Source organism: Pelophylax lessonae (assembly GCF_965119305.1).
Source record: "Pelophylax lessonae genome assembly, chromosome: 7".
NCBI classification, from domain to species: domain Eukaryota; kingdom Metazoa; phylum Chordata; class Amphibia; order Anura; family Ranidae; genus Pelophylax; species Pelophylax lessonae.
This window is the reverse complement of record NC_138774.1, coordinates 174,905,074-174,924,007: the sequence shown is the minus strand read 5'-3', so window position 1 is coordinate 174,924,007 and position 18,934 is coordinate 174,905,074. Positions and strand designations below refer to the sequence as shown.

General features: G+C 44.6%; 2 protein-coding genes across 2 annotated transcripts in view; both read right to left on the bottom strand.

Annotated features, from left to right (window-relative positions):
* Nucleotides 1-18,934, bottom strand: part of LOC309559886 (sulfotransferase 1C1-like) — a 231,890-nt gene that overhangs the window by 58,022 nt on the left and 154,934 nt on the right. The window lies entirely within an intron of this gene.
* Nucleotides 6,611-18,934, bottom strand: part of SLC2A8 (solute carrier family 2 member 8) — a 38,149-nt gene continuing 25,825 nt past the window's right edge. Inside the window, exons 8-10 of the mRNA XM_082264691.1 lie at nucleotides 15,385-15,549; nucleotides 8,113-8,258; nucleotides 6,611-6,901 (exon numbers count right to left, since the gene is read on the bottom strand). Of these exons, the coding sequence (XP_082120817.1) occupies nucleotides 6,722-6,901; nucleotides 8,113-8,258; nucleotides 15,385-15,549 (491 nt within the window). The 3' untranslated portion in view covers nucleotides 6,611-6,721. The remainder of the gene's footprint in view (nucleotides 6,902-8,112; nucleotides 8,259-15,384; nucleotides 15,550-18,934) is intronic.

Genomic DNA, 18,934 nt, shown 5'->3' with positions numbered 1-18,934 from the left:
CGTCATCTGGGCCACGCCCCTAATGGCTATATAATAAGCTGAAGAGACCGGAGATAGGCATAATCAGCGGAGACGTCGTCGGAGGAGGACCGGAGGAAGAAGACAGCCGACAGCAAAAGAGCAGAAGACCGGAGAGGAGAAGAAAAGAAGAGAGGACAGCAGAAGAGGGGACAGCAGAAGACCCCGGAGACAAGAACACAAGAAGAGGGGGACAGCAAAAGAGCAGAAGACCCCGGAGAAGACCCCGGAGAGGAGAAGACAAGAAGGGCGGACAGCAAAAGAGCAGAAGACCCCGGAGAAGACCCCGGAGAGGAGAAGACAAGAAGGGCGGACAGCAAAAGAGCAGAAGACCCCGGAGAAGACCCCGGAGAGAAGACAAGAAGAGTCGGATGAAGATTTTTAATAAACTTTCCAAAACGTCTCTTGTCGTTATTTCCATACACTGCCTTTTATGGGGTGAATGGGTAGGGGTACGGTGTACCCCATACCCATTCACATAGGGAGGGGGTCCGGGATCTGGGGTGCCCCCTTGTTAAAGGGGGCTTCCAGATTCCGATGAGCCCCCTGCCCGCAGACCCCCACAACCACCGGCCAGGGTTGTGGGGATGAGGCCCTTGTCCTCATCAACATGGGGGCAAGGTGCTTTGAGGTGGGGGGTGCAGAGCTCCCCCTGCCCCAAAGCACCAACACCCCCCCATGTTGAGGGCATGTGGCCTGGTGTGGTCCAGGGGGGGTGGGGCCGCTCGCTCGTCCCCTCCCCTTTCCTGGCCTGCCGGGCTGCATGCTCGGATAAGGGTTTGGTATGGATTTTGGGGGGGACCCCATGCCGTTTTTTCGGCATGGGGCTACCCTCAAATTCCATAACAGACCCGAAGGGCCTGGTTTGGAACCCTGGGGGGGACCCCCACGCCGTTTTTTTCCCATTTTGGCGTGGAGTTCCCCCTCAAGATTCTCACAGCGCAAGTCGCCCCGCAAGTCGGATCCGACTTGCGGTGTTGCGGTGCGACCTCCATTCAAATCAATAGGCTCCCATAGGGAACCATTGATTTTGAATGGAAGAAAAAAAAACGCTGCTAAAAGCAACGTGGCAAAACGTGCAATAACGCCAATGGAAAAAGCTACTGAAAGCACGTTTTTACAGCTGCTTTTTCCGGCGTCAGAACTAACTTTGACGTACGTTTTTTCTAACGCCCCGTGTGCATGGGGCCTTAATCTTCGAATGCAAACTCCCTGGTCTGCCCCATTTATCTGGTAACCCTGTTACCCATACACTCTAAGGCCATGGTCCTAATGACCTTTCCCATCGACCCCTGGTCGGTATCTACGGAAACCCAGTTTCCCATTTCACTGTTATCCAAAAAATAGAATAACTACCTATAACTCCCAAGTACCCTGACCTGGACTTCGGCCCTCACAGCCGATACACAATGTCAGGATAACTTCTAACTTAAAATCAGCCTATTACCATATGCATATGTTTACATATATACTATAACATAGAGATAGAAACCTTTACATGTATATGAAATGTCAGGCTAAAACAGTCATATACATTCAATGCTTGCTACGTCTCAAATGGACACTCCGAAATGAGACCGCTTTACCAGAACACAACTGGGGGTCACGTTCCTGCGTGTCCAAGACACCCACAGTGGTGAGGGTTGACCCAACCTCACCTTTCGCAACAAATGTTAGTAGCAACAATATATACACCGACTAAGGATTTAGGTTCTTTAAGAGGGTATTACGTCAAAAATAAAACAGAGTTACCTGGACGTCATTGGATGGACTGAAAAACATTGTAAGCAGACAATGGGCTTACCTGGCCAGATATTTTCAGTGTATCCAATGCAGTCCAGATGTCTCACTCCGTCCGCAGATGACGTCACCTCTCCTGGGCTCAAGCTCGCCAAATTGTTGTGGAATTTTTCCTCAGGTACAAAATACCTGTTACCTGTTAGTCAGTGATACCAAATCAGACAATATATAGCTATATATATATATATATATATATATATATATATATATATATATATATATATATATATATATATATATATATATATATATATATATATATATATGAGATCAGACAAGACTCAAGATGGCTGAATCATAGTGACCTGGTTTATTACAGCATTTCTGGAGTTTAAATATACTCAGAAATGGGTTTGTCATTACAATCTGACGTACAAGAAATGGGTTGTTATTAACATCTTTTGTCCAATCAAAGTTATCAACTAATTATAGTAAGCATTATGTCAATCTAGATCGTGATTCTCGGTCATCAGGGAAAATTTCTTGGTGACGCACAATAAAAGTTCCAAAGGGGCTTTTTAGAAGATATTATTGGCTTTGTGGTCAGCTGTCCAGACAGAGTTGATATTCTGAGAGATAGGGAATTTCCACTGTTTCGGTCATCTGATATATTCTTAGCCTTTGCAAGCTCAGTGACACATGTAAAGAAATCAAAGTAAAATGAGATTAACTCAAAAGACATTTTGTTTAAGATAACCATTCTAAATGCCAGTCAAGGCATCCTGTAAAGGCCAATAAGGTATCCAGAAAATGCGAGATAGGTATGCCACGACAATTGTCAGTCAAAGTGTGAGAGCGCTGAAAGCTAAAAATTGGTCTGGATGGGAAGGGGGTTTAAGTGCACAGTAGACAAGTGGTTAAAGAAAAAAAATAAACCGTAAAGTTAGCCTAATTTTTTTTGTAGAATGTGAAAGATGTTACACTTGAGAGATTCTTTCAATCTTGAGAGAATCATGATCTTTATTCCAAGTAAAAAAATTGTGATTCTCATTTTATCCAGAATCGCGCAGCTCTAGTGCGTGGGGAATATTGGGTTTCAAATTGTGTGTGAGTGTGGGCACTTGAATACAGGAGGTGTTTTACTGGCCACATCACCAGGTGAAAAACAGAGGGGAAAAATCGTAAAGAAAAGTAAACGAATGCAGCCACCACATCTAATGATTGGTAAGCTGCAATATATTACATTTTGGCTTTGTGTTTAATACTGCTTAAGCTGTAAACACAGATGAGAGATTTTTGAAAGCTCACATTTTAAATCTACTTCTAATAGTTTAGCACAAATCTGCATTAAAGAATTGATAGTGTCTCAGAGAAAAAAAAAGGCAGCGGGGGGGGGGGGGGGGGGTAGCAAAAGTCAGTGGAAAATGGTGCAGAGGACAATTTGGGACCCCCAACTTGAATCCAGTGTTTGGTTAGTATAATAGTAGGTAATATACAGTGGGTACGGAAAGTATTCAGACCCCCTTAAATTTTTCACTCTTTGTTATATTGCAGCAATTTGCTAAAATCATTTAAGTTCATTCTTCTTCCTCATGAATGTACACATAGCACCCCATACTGACAGAAAAACACAGAATTGTTGACATTGTTGCAGATTTATTAAAAAAGAAAAACTGAAATATCACATGGTCCTAAGTATTCAGACCCTTTGCTGTGACACTCATATATAACTCAGGTGCTTTCCATTTCTTCTGATCATCCTTGAGATGGTTCTACACCTTCATTTGAGTCCAGCTGTGTTTGATTATACTGATTGGACTTGATTAGGAAAGCCACACACCTGTCTATATAAGACCTTCCAGATCACAATGCATGTCAGAGCAAATGAGAATCATGAGGTCAAAGGAACTGCCTGAAGAGCTCAGAGACAGAAGAATTGTGGCAAGGCACAGATCTGGCCAAGGTTACAAAAAGATTTCTGCTGCACTTAAGGTTCCTAAGAGCACAGTGGCCTCCATAATCCTCAAATGGAAGACGTTTGGGACGACCAGAACCCTTCCTAGAGATGGCCGTCCGGCCAAACTGAGCTATCAGGGGAGAAGAGCCTTGGTGAGAGAGGTAAAGAAGAACCCAAAGATCACTGTGGCTGAGCTCCAGAGATGCAGTCAGGAGATGGGAGAAAGTTGTAGAAAGTCAACCATCACTGCAGCCCTCCACCAGTCGGGGCTTTATGGCAGAGTGGCCCGACGGAAGCCTCTCCTCAGTGTAAGACACATGAAAGCCCGCATGGAGTTTGCTAAAAAACACCTGAAGGACTCCAAGATGGTGAGAAATAAGATTCTCTGGTCTGATGAGACCAAAATAGAACTTTTTGGCCTTAATTCTAAGCGGTATGTGTGGAGAAAACCAGGCACTGCTCATCACCTGTCCAATACAGTCCCAACAGTGAAGCATGGTGGTGGCAGCATCATGCTGTGGGGGTGTTTTTCAGCTGCAGGGACAGGACGACTGGTTGCAATCGAGGGAAAGATGAATGCGGCCAAGTACAGGGATATCCTGGACAAAAACCTTCTCCAGAGTGCTCTGGACCTCAGACTGGGCCGAAGGTTTACCTTCCAACAAGACAATGACCCTTAGCACACAGCTAAAATAACGAAGGAGTGGCTTCACAACAACTCCGTGACTGTTCTTGAATGGCCCAGCCAGAGCCCTGACTTAAACCCAATTGAGCATCTCTGGAGAGACCTAAAAATGGCTGTCCACCAACGTTTACCATCCAACCTGACAGAACTGGAGAGGATCTGCAAGGAGGAATGGCAGAGGATCCCCAAATCCAGGTGTGAAAGACTTGTTGCATCTTTCCCAAAAAGACTCCTGGCTGTATTAGATCAAAAGGGGGCTTCTACTAAATACTGAGCAAAGGGTCTGAATACTTAGGACCATGTGATATTTCAGTTTTTCTTTTTTAATAAATCTGCAACAATGTCAACAATTCTGTGTTTTTCTGTCAGTATGGGGTGCTATGTGTACATTCATGAGGAAGAAGAATGAACTTAAATGATTTTAGCAAATTGCTGCAATATAACAAAGAGTGAAAAATTTAAGGGGGTCTGAATACTTTCCGTACCCACTGTACCTATCAACTCTCAGATGTGAAACTGATACCAGTCTCCTGGGATATGCTTTTAATGTTTGCTGAAAGGTCTATAACATATCTGTTATGTTTATCATCCTTAGAACATACATACATTATATATATATATATATATATATATATATATATATATATATATATATATATATATATATATATATATATATATATATATATATATATATATATATATATATATATATATATATATATATATATAATGTGCATGCTTTTTCTGTAGAGTTTTATTTAAAGTGTTACTAAACCCACAAAAGTAAAAGTCAGTCTGTACATGTAGTAAAGCATGCTTGTTCTACCCACTGTGGAACCTAAGGGATTAATCCTCTGCATTGTGTAAAAAGGCTGTTTGATCCTGTATGCACAGATCCTCCTCTTCTTCCACTGACTCCAGAACATGTCCGGAGAAGACAGAGCCTTTAGAGTCAGGTTGCACATGGTCAGTTTAGTGTGTATTGCTATAGAGTTTTTTTTTTTTTTCTTGGGAGTGTGCATGTGATTAGCACAGAGCCAATCAGTGCTGTCCAGAGGGTCAGGGGACCTGGATTCTGATAGGACAGCTCAGTGCAGTATGAAAATTCCTCCTACAAGCTATACCAGGAACTGATAGAAGTCACAAGACTGCTATATACTGCTAATAATAAACGGTATTTAGCAGCTTATTTTTACTAAAATAATTGCATTTCCATGTTCTTTGGGAGACTGGATATAGTGAATGCAAGGTCTTGGGTTTAGTAACACTTTAATTTTGTACTTAAAAAAAATTGCAAAAACATAGAACACATATTGTAAATGACAAATAGACATTTCCTGTACATATAAATGCCTCGTTTCCACTGAGTGGTACGGTACGGTACGGTTCGGAACGGTACACATTGCGTTTCCACTGCCAATAGTACCCTTTCATGATAGGCGTGGTGTAGCAGGAAAGCTGTGATAGAGGATTCTCTGTCAACCAAAGTTCTGCAGAGTGAAGCTCCACCCTGTTGGTACAGTACTAATGTGCTTGGTACCCCAACGAAAGGGTACCAAAAAGTGGTACGGTACGGTTCGGAATTAGGGTACCATTCATAATGGAAACGGCATAAATAGCGTACCGTACCGAACTGTACCAGAAAGCTCAGTGGAAACGAGCCATAACTAAACCAAACACAACAATTGAAGCAATCCTACCACAATAATGCCATATAGCAGAGAGCTCTAGGTTTGCACAGAGCAATCGTGTCATTAGTGTACAAGAATGTTCTAGACATGGAGTGTAATACATCTCCCAGAACTCTTCTGATCAAGAATGACCCATGTCCAAGCATGCCTTAAAGAGCTGAAGCAACTAGCCCTCCACAACCAATTGAGAAGTGGAAAAAAGAAGCACCCAGCAGCACAGATGTAGCAATAAACAACCACCAACTTTGCGCCGCCATCAGTAGCTCTAGCTTCAAGTCACACCTTTTCCTTCATGGTGGGAGGAGCTTAAATAGCATGGCCCTCCCCCACTCCAGCCATAAGAATAAAAGTGAATTTATGGTCCCATCAGAAGTCTTGATGCTACATATATCAGTAATATTATATCCTTCACTGCGTAATCTTGATATTTATTCCAGAAAAGTAGCAGGTAGCCACCCTTATCCAAACATAGGGTATCCTTTGGGTTCAGTGCAGCTGACTTCAGACGAGTTGGGCAAATAAGACCAATGGCAGCCCCAAACTTAGATATCCCTTCGGATCTTTTCAGTACAAATAAATCTTTGTAAAGTAACAGTACCTTCTATCAGGTAACGATTTTACAGCCAGTTACTGAATTGTATTGGAGAATGATCCAAATCTTGTTGTGCCCCGTCCAGATTGAAATTGAGATTCAATCTGTTCCAGACTTTTCCCCTTTGTTTCTGGGACGTAAAGAACTGTAAAAAGAACATTGAGAGCACAGAAAGCTGCAAATAACCAGAATGTCCCATAGGAAGTCAGAGAATCCTGCCAAAAGAGAGGACTGTTAGAAGACCGTTTCATCCAAATCCCACATACACAGATGAGTTAGATGAGAACCAGAGTGCTAATTAACTGGTGGTGCTGTACATCAGCACCAAGCACTACTGAGGATGAGCTCAGGCATGTTCAGTCTGAACCCACCATGGCTATTCTGCCAGGAAGTGGTTATTGCACCAACCCAATCACAAGCAGTCAAGACACTTCCCACCACCCCTAAGCCGAATATACACCCCTTGTATAGGGGGTCACTGCAGGGAAGAGAATACACTGGCTGGTAAGGAATGGTTTTGTGCAATAACCATTTCCTGGCAGGATAGCTCAGGTGGGTCTGGACTAGGATCTGAACCCATCTCATGACTTGCCTGACCAGGACTTTTTTTTTTAACTAAACGTCATTTACTATTACATCTAACTTTTCATCACTATCTCTCTCAAAGCAAAGCTTGGAATTCAGCATCAGTAAAATGTTGTAATAACATCCTTTTGCAATCATAAATTCTCAAACAATATAGACTAATGTACGGTGGCCATTTGAAAATCACTATGGTTTATTACACCTTTCTGGCTTTTGAATGAAAAATTACTTTACCCCTCAACCCACTCCACTACCCGCAATTACAAAAGATAAAATAGCTTCTAGAAAAGGTGTTAATACCTTGTTCTAAAAAGTAAAATATAAACGACATGAAAGGTAATAAAGTAATTTACAGTGTACAATACATAAAGAGTAGCACCACAAGTTTTCCATCAGTACCACTAGCAGAAGTCTAATCTGACTGAACAATGGCCACTCTGTTCTAATATGCTGAGACTGTCAGGGTCCTTTCACACGGGCGTACTCCGCTGTGCTCGGCGTGGGATAGATCCGCTGATCACCGCTGAGCAGGTGGATGACAGGTCCGTCTCCGCTGACTGTGCTGAGATGGACCGGTTAGAGCCCCGCTCTCCTCTATGGGGAGATCGAATGCATATGGACCGCCTGTCCGTTTTCATCCGCCAGACCGGATCGGATCAGATAGCAGCGGGTGTCAAAGGACATGTCAACGCTGACATCCGCTGCCCCATAGGGGTGAATGGAGCATCCGGTCAGGTCCGCCTGAAAAACTGATCGGAAAGCCCGTGTGAAAGGGGCCTTAATGAAATAAAACTTTTCCTACATGTGACATTGTAATGAATCTTCCAGGCAGCAAACGTACCATCATGTCCTGAAACTCCTTCGTCACCAGAAAAGCGCAGCCCCAATTAGTAATGACACACACTCCACTGGCCACACCCCTTGCACGTAGAGGGAAGATCTCAGACATGACCAGCCAGGGAATGGGACCCCAGCCAATTGCAAAACCTGCAGAGAACCCAAAACATAAAAAAACAGGCACTAAGCATCACAAGCAGAATTTTTTTTTTTTTTAAATCGCCCCCCTCCCCAACGTGGGCGGCCAGAAAGATATCTCCCCTGATTCCTCTCACTGGGGACACACAACACACCTAACCCATTATTTCTGCAATTCTTTCCCCTGGATGGTGGTTAGGGCAGGGGGTTTGATGAGAAAGAGACAGCTTGTGTGGTGGTGACTAAAGCCCATAAGGGCTAAAACGCATCAGTTTCTCTTTATGGTGAATCTTTTTTACTCCTAATGTAATATGAAAAAGAAGATTTTTACAGTTTTGAACAACGGGTTACTGACCTTTCTCAAACTGAGTGGTGGCGACAGTGGAGGTGGCCCTGCAAGCCTGGTCGTAAGGGGTAAGGGTTAGGCATAGTGGTCAGGGTGAGACGGCAGGCAGGTGCGATGGTGCAAGTGGAGTGTACAGGTGTGCTGATGAGTGTTGGGAGCAAGGTGGAAGAATGCTGAAAGCAAGAATAAGAGTTTGTACAGAACGGAAGTTAGCTGCTATCAGAGTAGGGGGGAACAGGTGGCGGCCGTAGTACTTGCAGAGTAGTTAAAGCAGGTGGGGGATGTAGTGTTGGCAGAGTGGGTGATCCGGTTTGATTGCTGCCACAGAGATAAGTAGTGGAAGTGCAAGAGAGGTAGTGGTGGTTGTGCTGACAGGGTGGCAAGTGTAAGACTTTAAAGTGGTGGTGGGTTTTGGGGGAACGGGGTGGGGGGTTGCTCTCAAAGCAGGCTTAATAAAACACCTACTACTCATTCCAAATTAGCAGGAAGGTGGGAGAGTGGGTAGAGGACAGGCATAGGAATAATTACTGCTAGTAATTTTGGAAGTGCACCCTTGTCTCTCAAACTACTTGAACAGCTAATATTTAACATGGAACCACCATTTTACCAGATTTTATTTTCACAGATTTTAAAGGCCATCTTCGAGAATTCCAAGGGGGTGAAGTTAACTTTCAAATTTGTATAATATATTTTGCTCAAAAAAAAAAAATTAAAAAAGGAACACTTTGAAAACACGTCGGATCTCGATTGGGAAAAATGTCATGCTGAATATCTATATCTATACTGATATAAACTGGGTAATGTGTTAGAAACAAAAAGGATGCCACATTGTTTGTTGGTTGATAATTTTAATTTCCATCAGAGGGCTGGATTCAAAAGGCACCCCAAAAAAAATCAAAATGAAAAAAATTATGCAGCAGGCTAGTCCGTTTTGCTGAAATTTCATTGCAGCAACTCCAAATGGTACAGTCGTTTGTATGGCCCCCACGTGCTTGTATGCATGCCTGACAATGTTGGGGCATGCTCCTAATGAGACGACGGATGGTGTCCTGGGATTATTTCCTCCCAAATCTGGACCAGGGCATCACTGAGCTCCTGAACAGACTGAGGTGCAACCTAGTGGCGTTGGATGGAATGAAAATGTCCCAGAGGTGTTCTATTGGGTTTAGGTCAGGCGAACCTGGGGGCCATTAAATGGTATCAATTTCTTCATCCTCTAGGAGCTGGCTACATACTCTCACCACATGAGGCATGGCATTGTGCACCAGGAGGAACCCAGGACCCACTGCACCAGCGTAGGGTCTGACAATGGGTCCAAGAATTTCATCCCAATACCTAATGGCAGTCAGGGTGCAATTGTCTAGCCTGTGTCCCTCCATGGATATGCCTCCCAAGACCATCACTGACCCACCACTAAACCGGTCATGCTGAACAATGTTACAGGCAGCATAACGTTCTCCACAGCTTCTCCAGACACTTTCAAATCTGTCACATGTGCTTAGGATGAACCTGCTCTCTGTGAAAAGCACAGGGTGTCAGTGGCAGACCTGCCAATTCCGGTGTTCAATGGCAAATACCAATCGAGCTCCACAGAGCAAGGCAGATAGCTCAGGGCCCAATAGAGGACGTTGGGCCCTCAGGCCACCCTCATGAAGTCTATTTTGTCAGAAACATTCACACCAGAGGCCTGCTGAAGGTCATTATGTAGGGCTCTGGCAGTGCTCATCCTTTTCCTCCTTGCACAAAGGAGTAGATACCAGTCCTGTTGATTGGTTAAGGACCTTTTACGGCCCTGTCCAGCTCTCCTAGAGTAACTGCCTGTCTCCTGGAATCTCCTCCATGCTCTTGAGACTGTGCTGGGAGACACAGCAAACCTTCTGGAGCTCCATCCTGGAGCAGTTGGACGGCCCATGCAACCTCTATATCGGTATCCGCTGACAAAGTCCCTGCCCATAAGGGACGATACGTGTGCGGAGGGAGGGAGGAGCCACTGACGTCACCCGCTGTAATCCAGAATAAGCTGTGTCCAAGTCTGGGCTGGCTGCTGTTTTGTCTACTGATTTCTACTGCAGAGTAAGAGGCTTTTCTTTATGTGCTTTTTTTATTATCCGTATTATGCCATGGTCTGCCCGCTTGTGTTTTGTATGGTACTGTGGAGACTTTAATAGTTCCCAAGGGAAGGATCCTGTCGGGCTAGCTACAGATTCCTGAGTGGGATTATTGATACCTGCTGGAAACACACACCTATGCTTTGAGGCATCTAGATGGAGATATACGCTTGTGTCTTTTGTCTTCAGGTGAGAGGCCAATTTGTGTGGTGACGGTTGTCGCAGAGAGCACTTATGTCCTCATTTTAGGAGTCCATATCCAACACACTTCTGAATCACTGGCTTCTATGCATGGACTATATCTATTTCTATTTTATATTGTTTTATACTTGCATTATGTTTTTTTAGCGCTGCACTGATTGCTGTGATATTTTCTTAACTGGTTTTGTATTTTGACCCGAGTGTTCAGCTGCTTTATCCATTGACTATCTGATAGTGCGCTGATACATTTTTGTTTTTTATAGTCTCTATGGGTGATCCGATGAATGCCGATATCACCGCTCTTCTTTTCTCCTGCACGCCGGCAGCCTCTGTTGTCTGCAGGGCCGGACTGGCCTACGGGATACCGGGAAATTTCCCGGTAGGCCGGCAAGTCCCCCTGCCCTGGGGCTGACGGACATGTACACTGCGCATGTGCCGCCCCCGCTTGGGAAGGCCGGTACGCACTCAGCAATTCTCAGGCAGATGGTGCATGCGCAATGATGTGTGGCGCCATTTAAAATGTAAGGTGCCTCTGGGATGGGTAAGTAAGACAACTGCGCAGCCTCGGGCATCACCTGCACCATGGCCTCAGCCCTGCCTCTCCTGCACCATGGCCTCAGCCCTGCCTCTCCTGCACCATGGCCTCAGCCCTGCCTCTCCTGCACCATGGCCTCAGCCCTGCCTCTCCTGCACCATGGCCTCAGCCCTGCCTCTCCTGCACCATGGCCTCAGCCCTGCATCTTCTGCCCCATGGCCTCAGCCCTGCACCATGCCCGCAGCCTCTGCATCTCCTGCACCATGTCCAGAGTCTCTGCATCTCCTGCACCATGTCCAGAGTCTCTGCATCTCCTGCACCATGTCCAGAGTCTCTGCATCTCCTGCACCATGTCCACAGCCTCTGCATCTCCTGCACCATGTCCAGAGTCTCTGCATCTCCTGCACCATGTCCAGAGTCTCTGCATCTCCTGCACCATGTCCACAGCCTCTGCATCTCCTGCACCATGTCCACAGCCTCTGCATCTCCTGCACCATGTCCAGAGTCTCTGCATCTCCTGCACCATGTCCAGAGTCTCTGCATCTCCTGCACCATGTCCACAGCCTCCGCATCTCCTGCACCATGTCCAGAGTCTCTGCATCTCCTGCACCATGTCCACAGCCTCTGCATCTCCTGCACCATGTCCACAGCCTCTGCATCTCTTGCACCATGCCCGCAGCTTCTTCATCTCCAGTACCATGAACGCAGCCCCTGCGCCGTGTCTGCAGCCCCTGCATCTCCTGTGCCGTGTCCGCAGCCCCTGCATCTCCTGTGCCGTATCTATTTTTATTTTTGAAATTTACCAGTAGCTGCTGCATTTCCCACCCTAGTCTTATACTCATGTCAATAAGTTTTCCCAGTTTTTTGTGGTAAAATTAGGTGCCTCGGCTTATATTCGGGTCAGCTTATACGGAATATTATATATAGCACGCTCCTAGGTAGGTGCTAGGAAAGAGCATATGGGTGGTCCTGTCTGCATATCAGGGGGGCCTGATCATTAATTAGGCTGTCACATGCTTCCAGGTGTGACCTGTTGTGCCTGGGGAGTCTCCCCACTGTCTCCAATGAGGGCTCGTATTGGACAGTGGAGAAAACCTAGTCAATAGCAGGCTATCTCAGTGGGCGGAGTTTGCCGCAATGCACCCTGGGATGAGTTCCAAGTCTGAGGGGAGCATGTGACAGGGCGTCTTTGGTGGGAAGCAGAGTCCCAGGAGGAGGGTGACGGCTGTCTCTCCTCCTGTCAGCGATAGTGAAGGTGTCCTGGGCAGTCGGCCTACAGGATAAAGGTTGAACTGAGCTGTAGAGCGAGGGATCCAGAGTGCTGTGGACAGAGTGGAGCTGCTGGGCAGCAGTTTCGGGGAAAAAAAGTGTTGTGAGTACTCAAAACCGCCCAGGGGTCTGCCTAAGAGAGGGGACCACTCCAGAAGGTCAGAGGGATCCGGGAGCCAGCTAACCTGTGGAGAAAGGCTTAGAGAAAGGCTTAGAGAAAGGGGGTGCCAGTGTATATGCCCTGAAGATAAGTGAGAGGAAGAGGGTACTGGTGTGGGTCCTGAAGTGTTTAGCAGCGCAGGAGTAGTACAAGTAGCTACTTCAGCAAGGAGTGCTTAAGGGAGCTCAAAGAGGACTTCTTTATGTAAGAAAGCAGTCCAAAGTCAGTTTGGAGTTAAACAGACAGCAAGCCAGCGTGAACCCATCATCTAGCCAGCGTCAAGTCAGCGCCAATCGGCATTTTTCAGTTGTCCCTAGCAAATTGTGCATAGTTGAGCCAAAGGAGTATCACACTCATTCCCTTCTCCCATCCAAGATCTCAATAAATACAAAAAAAAAAAAAAAAAAACACATACTGGACTGGTCATTGTCTCAGTGCTCACACTTGGAGGAACATGCACAAAGGTACTTTTGTTGCACCCAGTGACCCAGATCCAGCAAAACGGCTGGGAATCGTGATAGATAGAGATACAGTTGTGTTGAAAATTATTCAACCCCCACTGAAATGGATTGTTTTGGCCAGTTTGACATTGATTTTGATCATTCAGTCATCCTGCTTACAATTAAATCAAAGAGGCACATGTAGGTCAGACAAATATAACATAACATTTATAATGAAATAACCACAAAATGTCTTTTCTGTGCTCACATCATTATCAGTTTTATTCAACCCCCAAGTGACATTGCACTCTTAGTACAACATCCTTTTACAGTTATAACAGCTTTTAAACGTGAAGCGTAGCTTGACACAAGTGTCTTGCAGCGATCTACGGGTATATTCGCCCATTTGTCATGGGCAAAAGCCTCCAGTTCAGTCACATTCTTAGGCTTGTGCACTGCAACTGCTTTCTTGAAGACCCACCAGAGGTTCTCAATCGGATTTAAGTCCGGTGACTGTGATGGCCACTCCAAAATGTTCCAGCCTTTAATCTGCAACCATGCTCTAGTGGACTTGGAGGTATGCTTGGGATCATTGTCCTGTTGAAAGGTCCAACGTCTCCCAAGCCTCAGGTTTGTGATGGACTGCATCACATTGTCATCCAATATCTCCTGGTACTGAAGAGAATTCATGGTACCTTGCACAAGCTGAAGTTTCCCTGTACCTGCAGAAGCAAAAACAGCCCCAAAGCATGTTTGACCCCTGCCATGCTTCACAGTAGGCAAGGTGTTCTTTTCTTCATAGGCCTTGTTCTTCCTCCTCCAAACATAGCGTTGATCCATGGGCCCCAACAGTTCCAATTTTGTTTCATCAGTCCACAGAAAGCTTCTGTGGTTTGTCCACATGTCTTTTGGCATACTGCAGTCGACTCGTCTTATTCTTTGGAGACATCAAGGGGGTGCGCCTGGGAGTTCTGGCATGGAGGCCTTCATTACGCAGTGTGCGCCGTATTGTCTGAGCAGAAACTTCAGTACCCACATCTGTCAAATCTTTTCTCAGTTCCTCAGCAGTCACACGGGGACTTTTCTCCACTCTACGCTTCAGGTAGTGCACAGCAGTCGAAGACAGCATCTTCTTTCTGCCACGACCAGGTAGCGTTTCAACAGTGCCCTTTGCCTTGAATTTGCAAATGATGCTTCCTATGGTGTCTCTTGGTATGTTTAACATCTTTGCAATCTTCTTATAGCCATTGCCCTTCCTGTGAAGAGTAATCACCTCTTCGCTTGTCTTCCTGGACCATTCTCTTGACTTCACCATGTTTGTAACCACACCAGTAAATGTCTAGAAGGAGCTGAGTATTACAGTCATTTTAAAGCTGTCTAATTGGTGCTTATTAGGCTTTATTGCTGCTCCCTGACATCCACAGGTGTTTTCAATACCTGATTGAAAACACTTCAATGAACCCCTGTTCTTCAGAGTGGTAGTCTTTAAGGGGTTGAATAATTGTGTCAATGAAGAATTCACAAAAGAAACATTTACTACTGTATTACAAAACCAATTGATGTCATTTTAGTTGCATATAGTTCTTTAAGAAGTCCTTGTAAGATTTCATTCTAAATACAATTACAAATGTACACTAAATTCCCTAAAACCCTTTACAGCACTGGGGGTTGAATAATTTTGAACACAACTATATATATATATATATATATATATATATATATATATATATATATATATATATATATATATATATATATATATATATATATATATATATATATATATATATATATATATATATTTTTTTTTTTTTTTCTTATTTAAACAAACATTTATCTCCAACCAAATAATCTAATGCTCGTCCGAAATTATGAAGATAAAATCTGCATTTCAACATGAAGCTAAGTGGAATCCAAAAAGGACATTTCACTTCATGTATTCTTCGCAACACGTGTCAGTCTTGAAAGAACTGCAGCATTTTTAGCAAATATGCTCTCATATCTACTGATTTCAGCTGCCCAAGACTGGTAAATCGTCCAGCACATGCACAGATAAAGCCTCAATTGGCGTATACTCACCAGAAATAAAGAGGGCCATGCTGGCCAGAGGCAGCCATGCCAGTTGCTCTCCTGTGCTATCCGGCATAGCTGTCACAGGTAGGACACTGGAGGCATTATGCGCATGTATCTCCATAATTTTAAAGTACACCCCAAACAAGGTGGCACTGACAGCCATGATGGTACCTGAAAGGGGAGAAGACAGTGTATTAGGTAAACAGCCAGTCACATGGGAGAGGGGGGGGGGGGGGACTGTAGTACAGGTCAGTAGAGAAGACTCCTACTAGGGCAGAACAGCTACATCAAAACTCATCTCTATGTTGCTTGTTGATCAATTTGAATTGTGAAGCTGAGCTCCAGGTGAGCTAAATACACAAACCAAAATTGTAGAGTGGGAAGGGCAGCACTCTAAGCCAATCAGGGTGCTGTGGCTTTGAACCGTGCTGCCAGTAACACAGGAAACATTCTTACAAGAGGGCGAAACACAGGGACACTAGTAAAAAAAAAAAAAATACATCCACAGTACTTAATAAACTCCCACAAAAAAATATTATATAACCTATATTACAGTGATCAAATTAATTAAAAAAAAAAAAAATCCACATAGCAATCAAAGTTCCAGTTAAAATAAATCTAAAAGTGCTGCTCCACCAAACTCTGCAAAAAAAAAAAAAAACACTTTCCAAGGTGCAGGTGCACTCTTCCACCAAAGTGTTTCTAGCAGCTCACCTCATATTTTGACCCGTTTCACGAGTGGGTCAAAATCAGCAGTTCCCCTCTGGGAATAATCAAGAGGTTTATCTGGTGTGCTGCTCCTGGAATATTTCCCCTCAAATACTTTTCTGGGGACAACCCAAAATTTGGGTAATTTCTTTTACATTCACTTTCAATGATAAAAAGGTAAACAGGACAAATAGAGAGGGTAAATTTCCTTAACGAGGGCGCAGAAAGCAATGAAAACTGACAGGTGTTCTAATCCCTCTCCACTATATCTAAAACTAAATATACTTTGAGGGCACTGCTGGGCATCAAGGATGATGACCAGCGAGCACATCATTCTAAAATACTGATCTCGTACCTACTTTAGTACGCTAAAAAGGAGATTCTACTTAAGTGGTCCTCTCCTTCCCCTCCAACTTTTGTCTGCTTGGCTGAAGCTAATGGATTTGGACCTACTTATGTACAAGATTACATACATGAGTAGGGGCTGCCCCTGGAAGTATGACAAGGTCTGGGCACCCTGGACTGCTGAGTAAGCCAGGGGGGCCGAGGTGCTTCCCACCCCCCCCCCCTCTTTTTTCTCTTTTCTTTTCCTTGTTCTCTCCCACCCCTTTTTCCTTACCCCTCTCATGGAGATTGTTCAGGCTTGATTTTCTATTGCTAAATGTCACGTGTAACCTCGCTTTGGGGCATGCATTATTGTTATCTACTGCTCTGGATGTGGAATTTTGGATTGTAATATGTCACAGTTTTGCTTTACCATATGCTCATCTTTACTGTTCCGTTTGTTGTTGATATTTTGTACTGTATTATCTTTTAATAAAGCACTCCTTGTTGGTAAAATTTATATATAATATATATATTTATATATAATATATATATATATATATATATATATATATATATATATATATATATATATATATATATATATATACACACACACACATACACACACACACACACACACACACAGAATTCCTCTTTAAACCCAGTTCATGCTGTTGTGTTCTACTATTCACTGTATTCTAGCTATGACCTTAAACTGTTGGTGGAATGGATTTTCCCCAGGAGCAACTTTTTCTATAGATCGGTGGGTGTTAAAGTGGACCTCCACCACAAATTGGAAGCTCCGCTTGTTTTCCTCCTCCCCAAGCTGCCACATTTGGCACTTTTCAGGGGGGGGAGTGGGTACCTGGTTTTGACGGATACCACACCACCTTCCGGCTGACTTTGCCACGGAGTTCAGCCTCTCTCCTCCTTCTCCCGCCGCTGGGCCATTCACAAAGCGCAGTATGCTTCATGCATGCGCAGTAGGGATGCAGCTGTGAAGCTGCAAGGCTTCCCTGCCAGTTTCCTTTAGCCAAGATGGCAGCAGCGGCAGCACCCGAGAGCTGATTAAAAGATCGGCTCAGGTGAAGACACCACTGGATTTGTGGACAGGTAAGAGTCCTAATAAAAGTCAGCAGCTAAAGTATTTGTAGCTGCTGACTTAATTTTTTCTGAAGAAGCCTGGGGCTCCTTTTTTAAGCTTGGTTCCCAGGTGTATTGGATCTGTAGTTCTCATTATTTACTGAAAGGAACTACCCGTTATCCCCCTGCCTGGAAGCCATACTTTTTCCTAATGGTCATGCTGATTTCAGGGGAATCAAAATCTAAGAGGGCGAAGGGACCACTGGTCACACCTTGGAGGTGAATTAGTCATTCTCAGAATACTGCCTGGGCAGCCCTTGCTTTTTTGAGGTGGATGTCTATCCTGGTAGTTCTTCCAAGATATGCACCCCACCTCTTCTTGGACCTAGGGGTTGGGTGAGCTGAGCCTTTTCTAGCTAAGGAGAACCAAGCCTTCCCTTACCAGAACTTCAGTTTCAGCTCCTCTGTCCTATCTCAGGACTTGAATGGATGTTCCTTCTCAATGTTGTTGATCAATGTACATATTTGCCCTTACACATGGATCTTTACATGATTACATCACAGGGGGAAGAGTGCATCATGTTGGGGCCATGCAGGCTTTGTCAGGCATATTATACATGAACACATGCCCAAAGAAAGAGTCCTGTGCAGCCCCGAAAAAGTTGCTTTCCGGACGCATCATGACAACACACACTGGGTTGTGACTCCGCCCCCACAACCTGATAGGATTGATTAACTCTAAATCTGAGAGGGAGACACCCCGCAGCATTCTTTTTTTTATCCTTGCCTGACAAGATTGGATGAATAGCGCAGTACCTCTTACCGCTTTCTCCTGGATCTCCTGGATGATAGTCCGCCCCTGTACAGTCTCTAAACGAGCTATATGGAGGAAGCCCCTGTCTGGTGGTCTCAAGGGGTCTTTTCTTTTTTCCATGCTGTCTGGTATGCACAAGCTTTAAAAAAAAAACTTTATATATTGCAGTGGCCTCCAATTCTCTTTTTCTGCTAGCACTGCTTTAATTTATTTTCTTTTGGCATGCGCGGAAGGACGAGAGATCATCGGGAATTGAATATGCCCTTTTCCAAGATGGCGCCGGGGCCCCCGGATTGCTCCTGCACATGCATGATAACGTCATTTCCGCCGCAATGGCGGCGGCAGATTTAAAAAACAGCGTTTTCCCTGTCTTTTTATGCTGTACTTGTATTCTGCCAGTGTGGACATCCTGCTGTTCCCTGCTGCTCCCTGCCTGCCCCTATTCCTTCTAGGTAACCTGCACCATTCTATACCACTCCTAGGCCACTGGGTACTTAGAAATGTATTTTTAAGTGGAGGTTCCTTTCTCTTTGTTTCACTGCTCATGGAGGCCACTGCTGAAGCAGACCACCCTCATCCTGTAAGGTAAGAGGTTGCCATCTTTGCTAAGTAGTGAAGATTTTA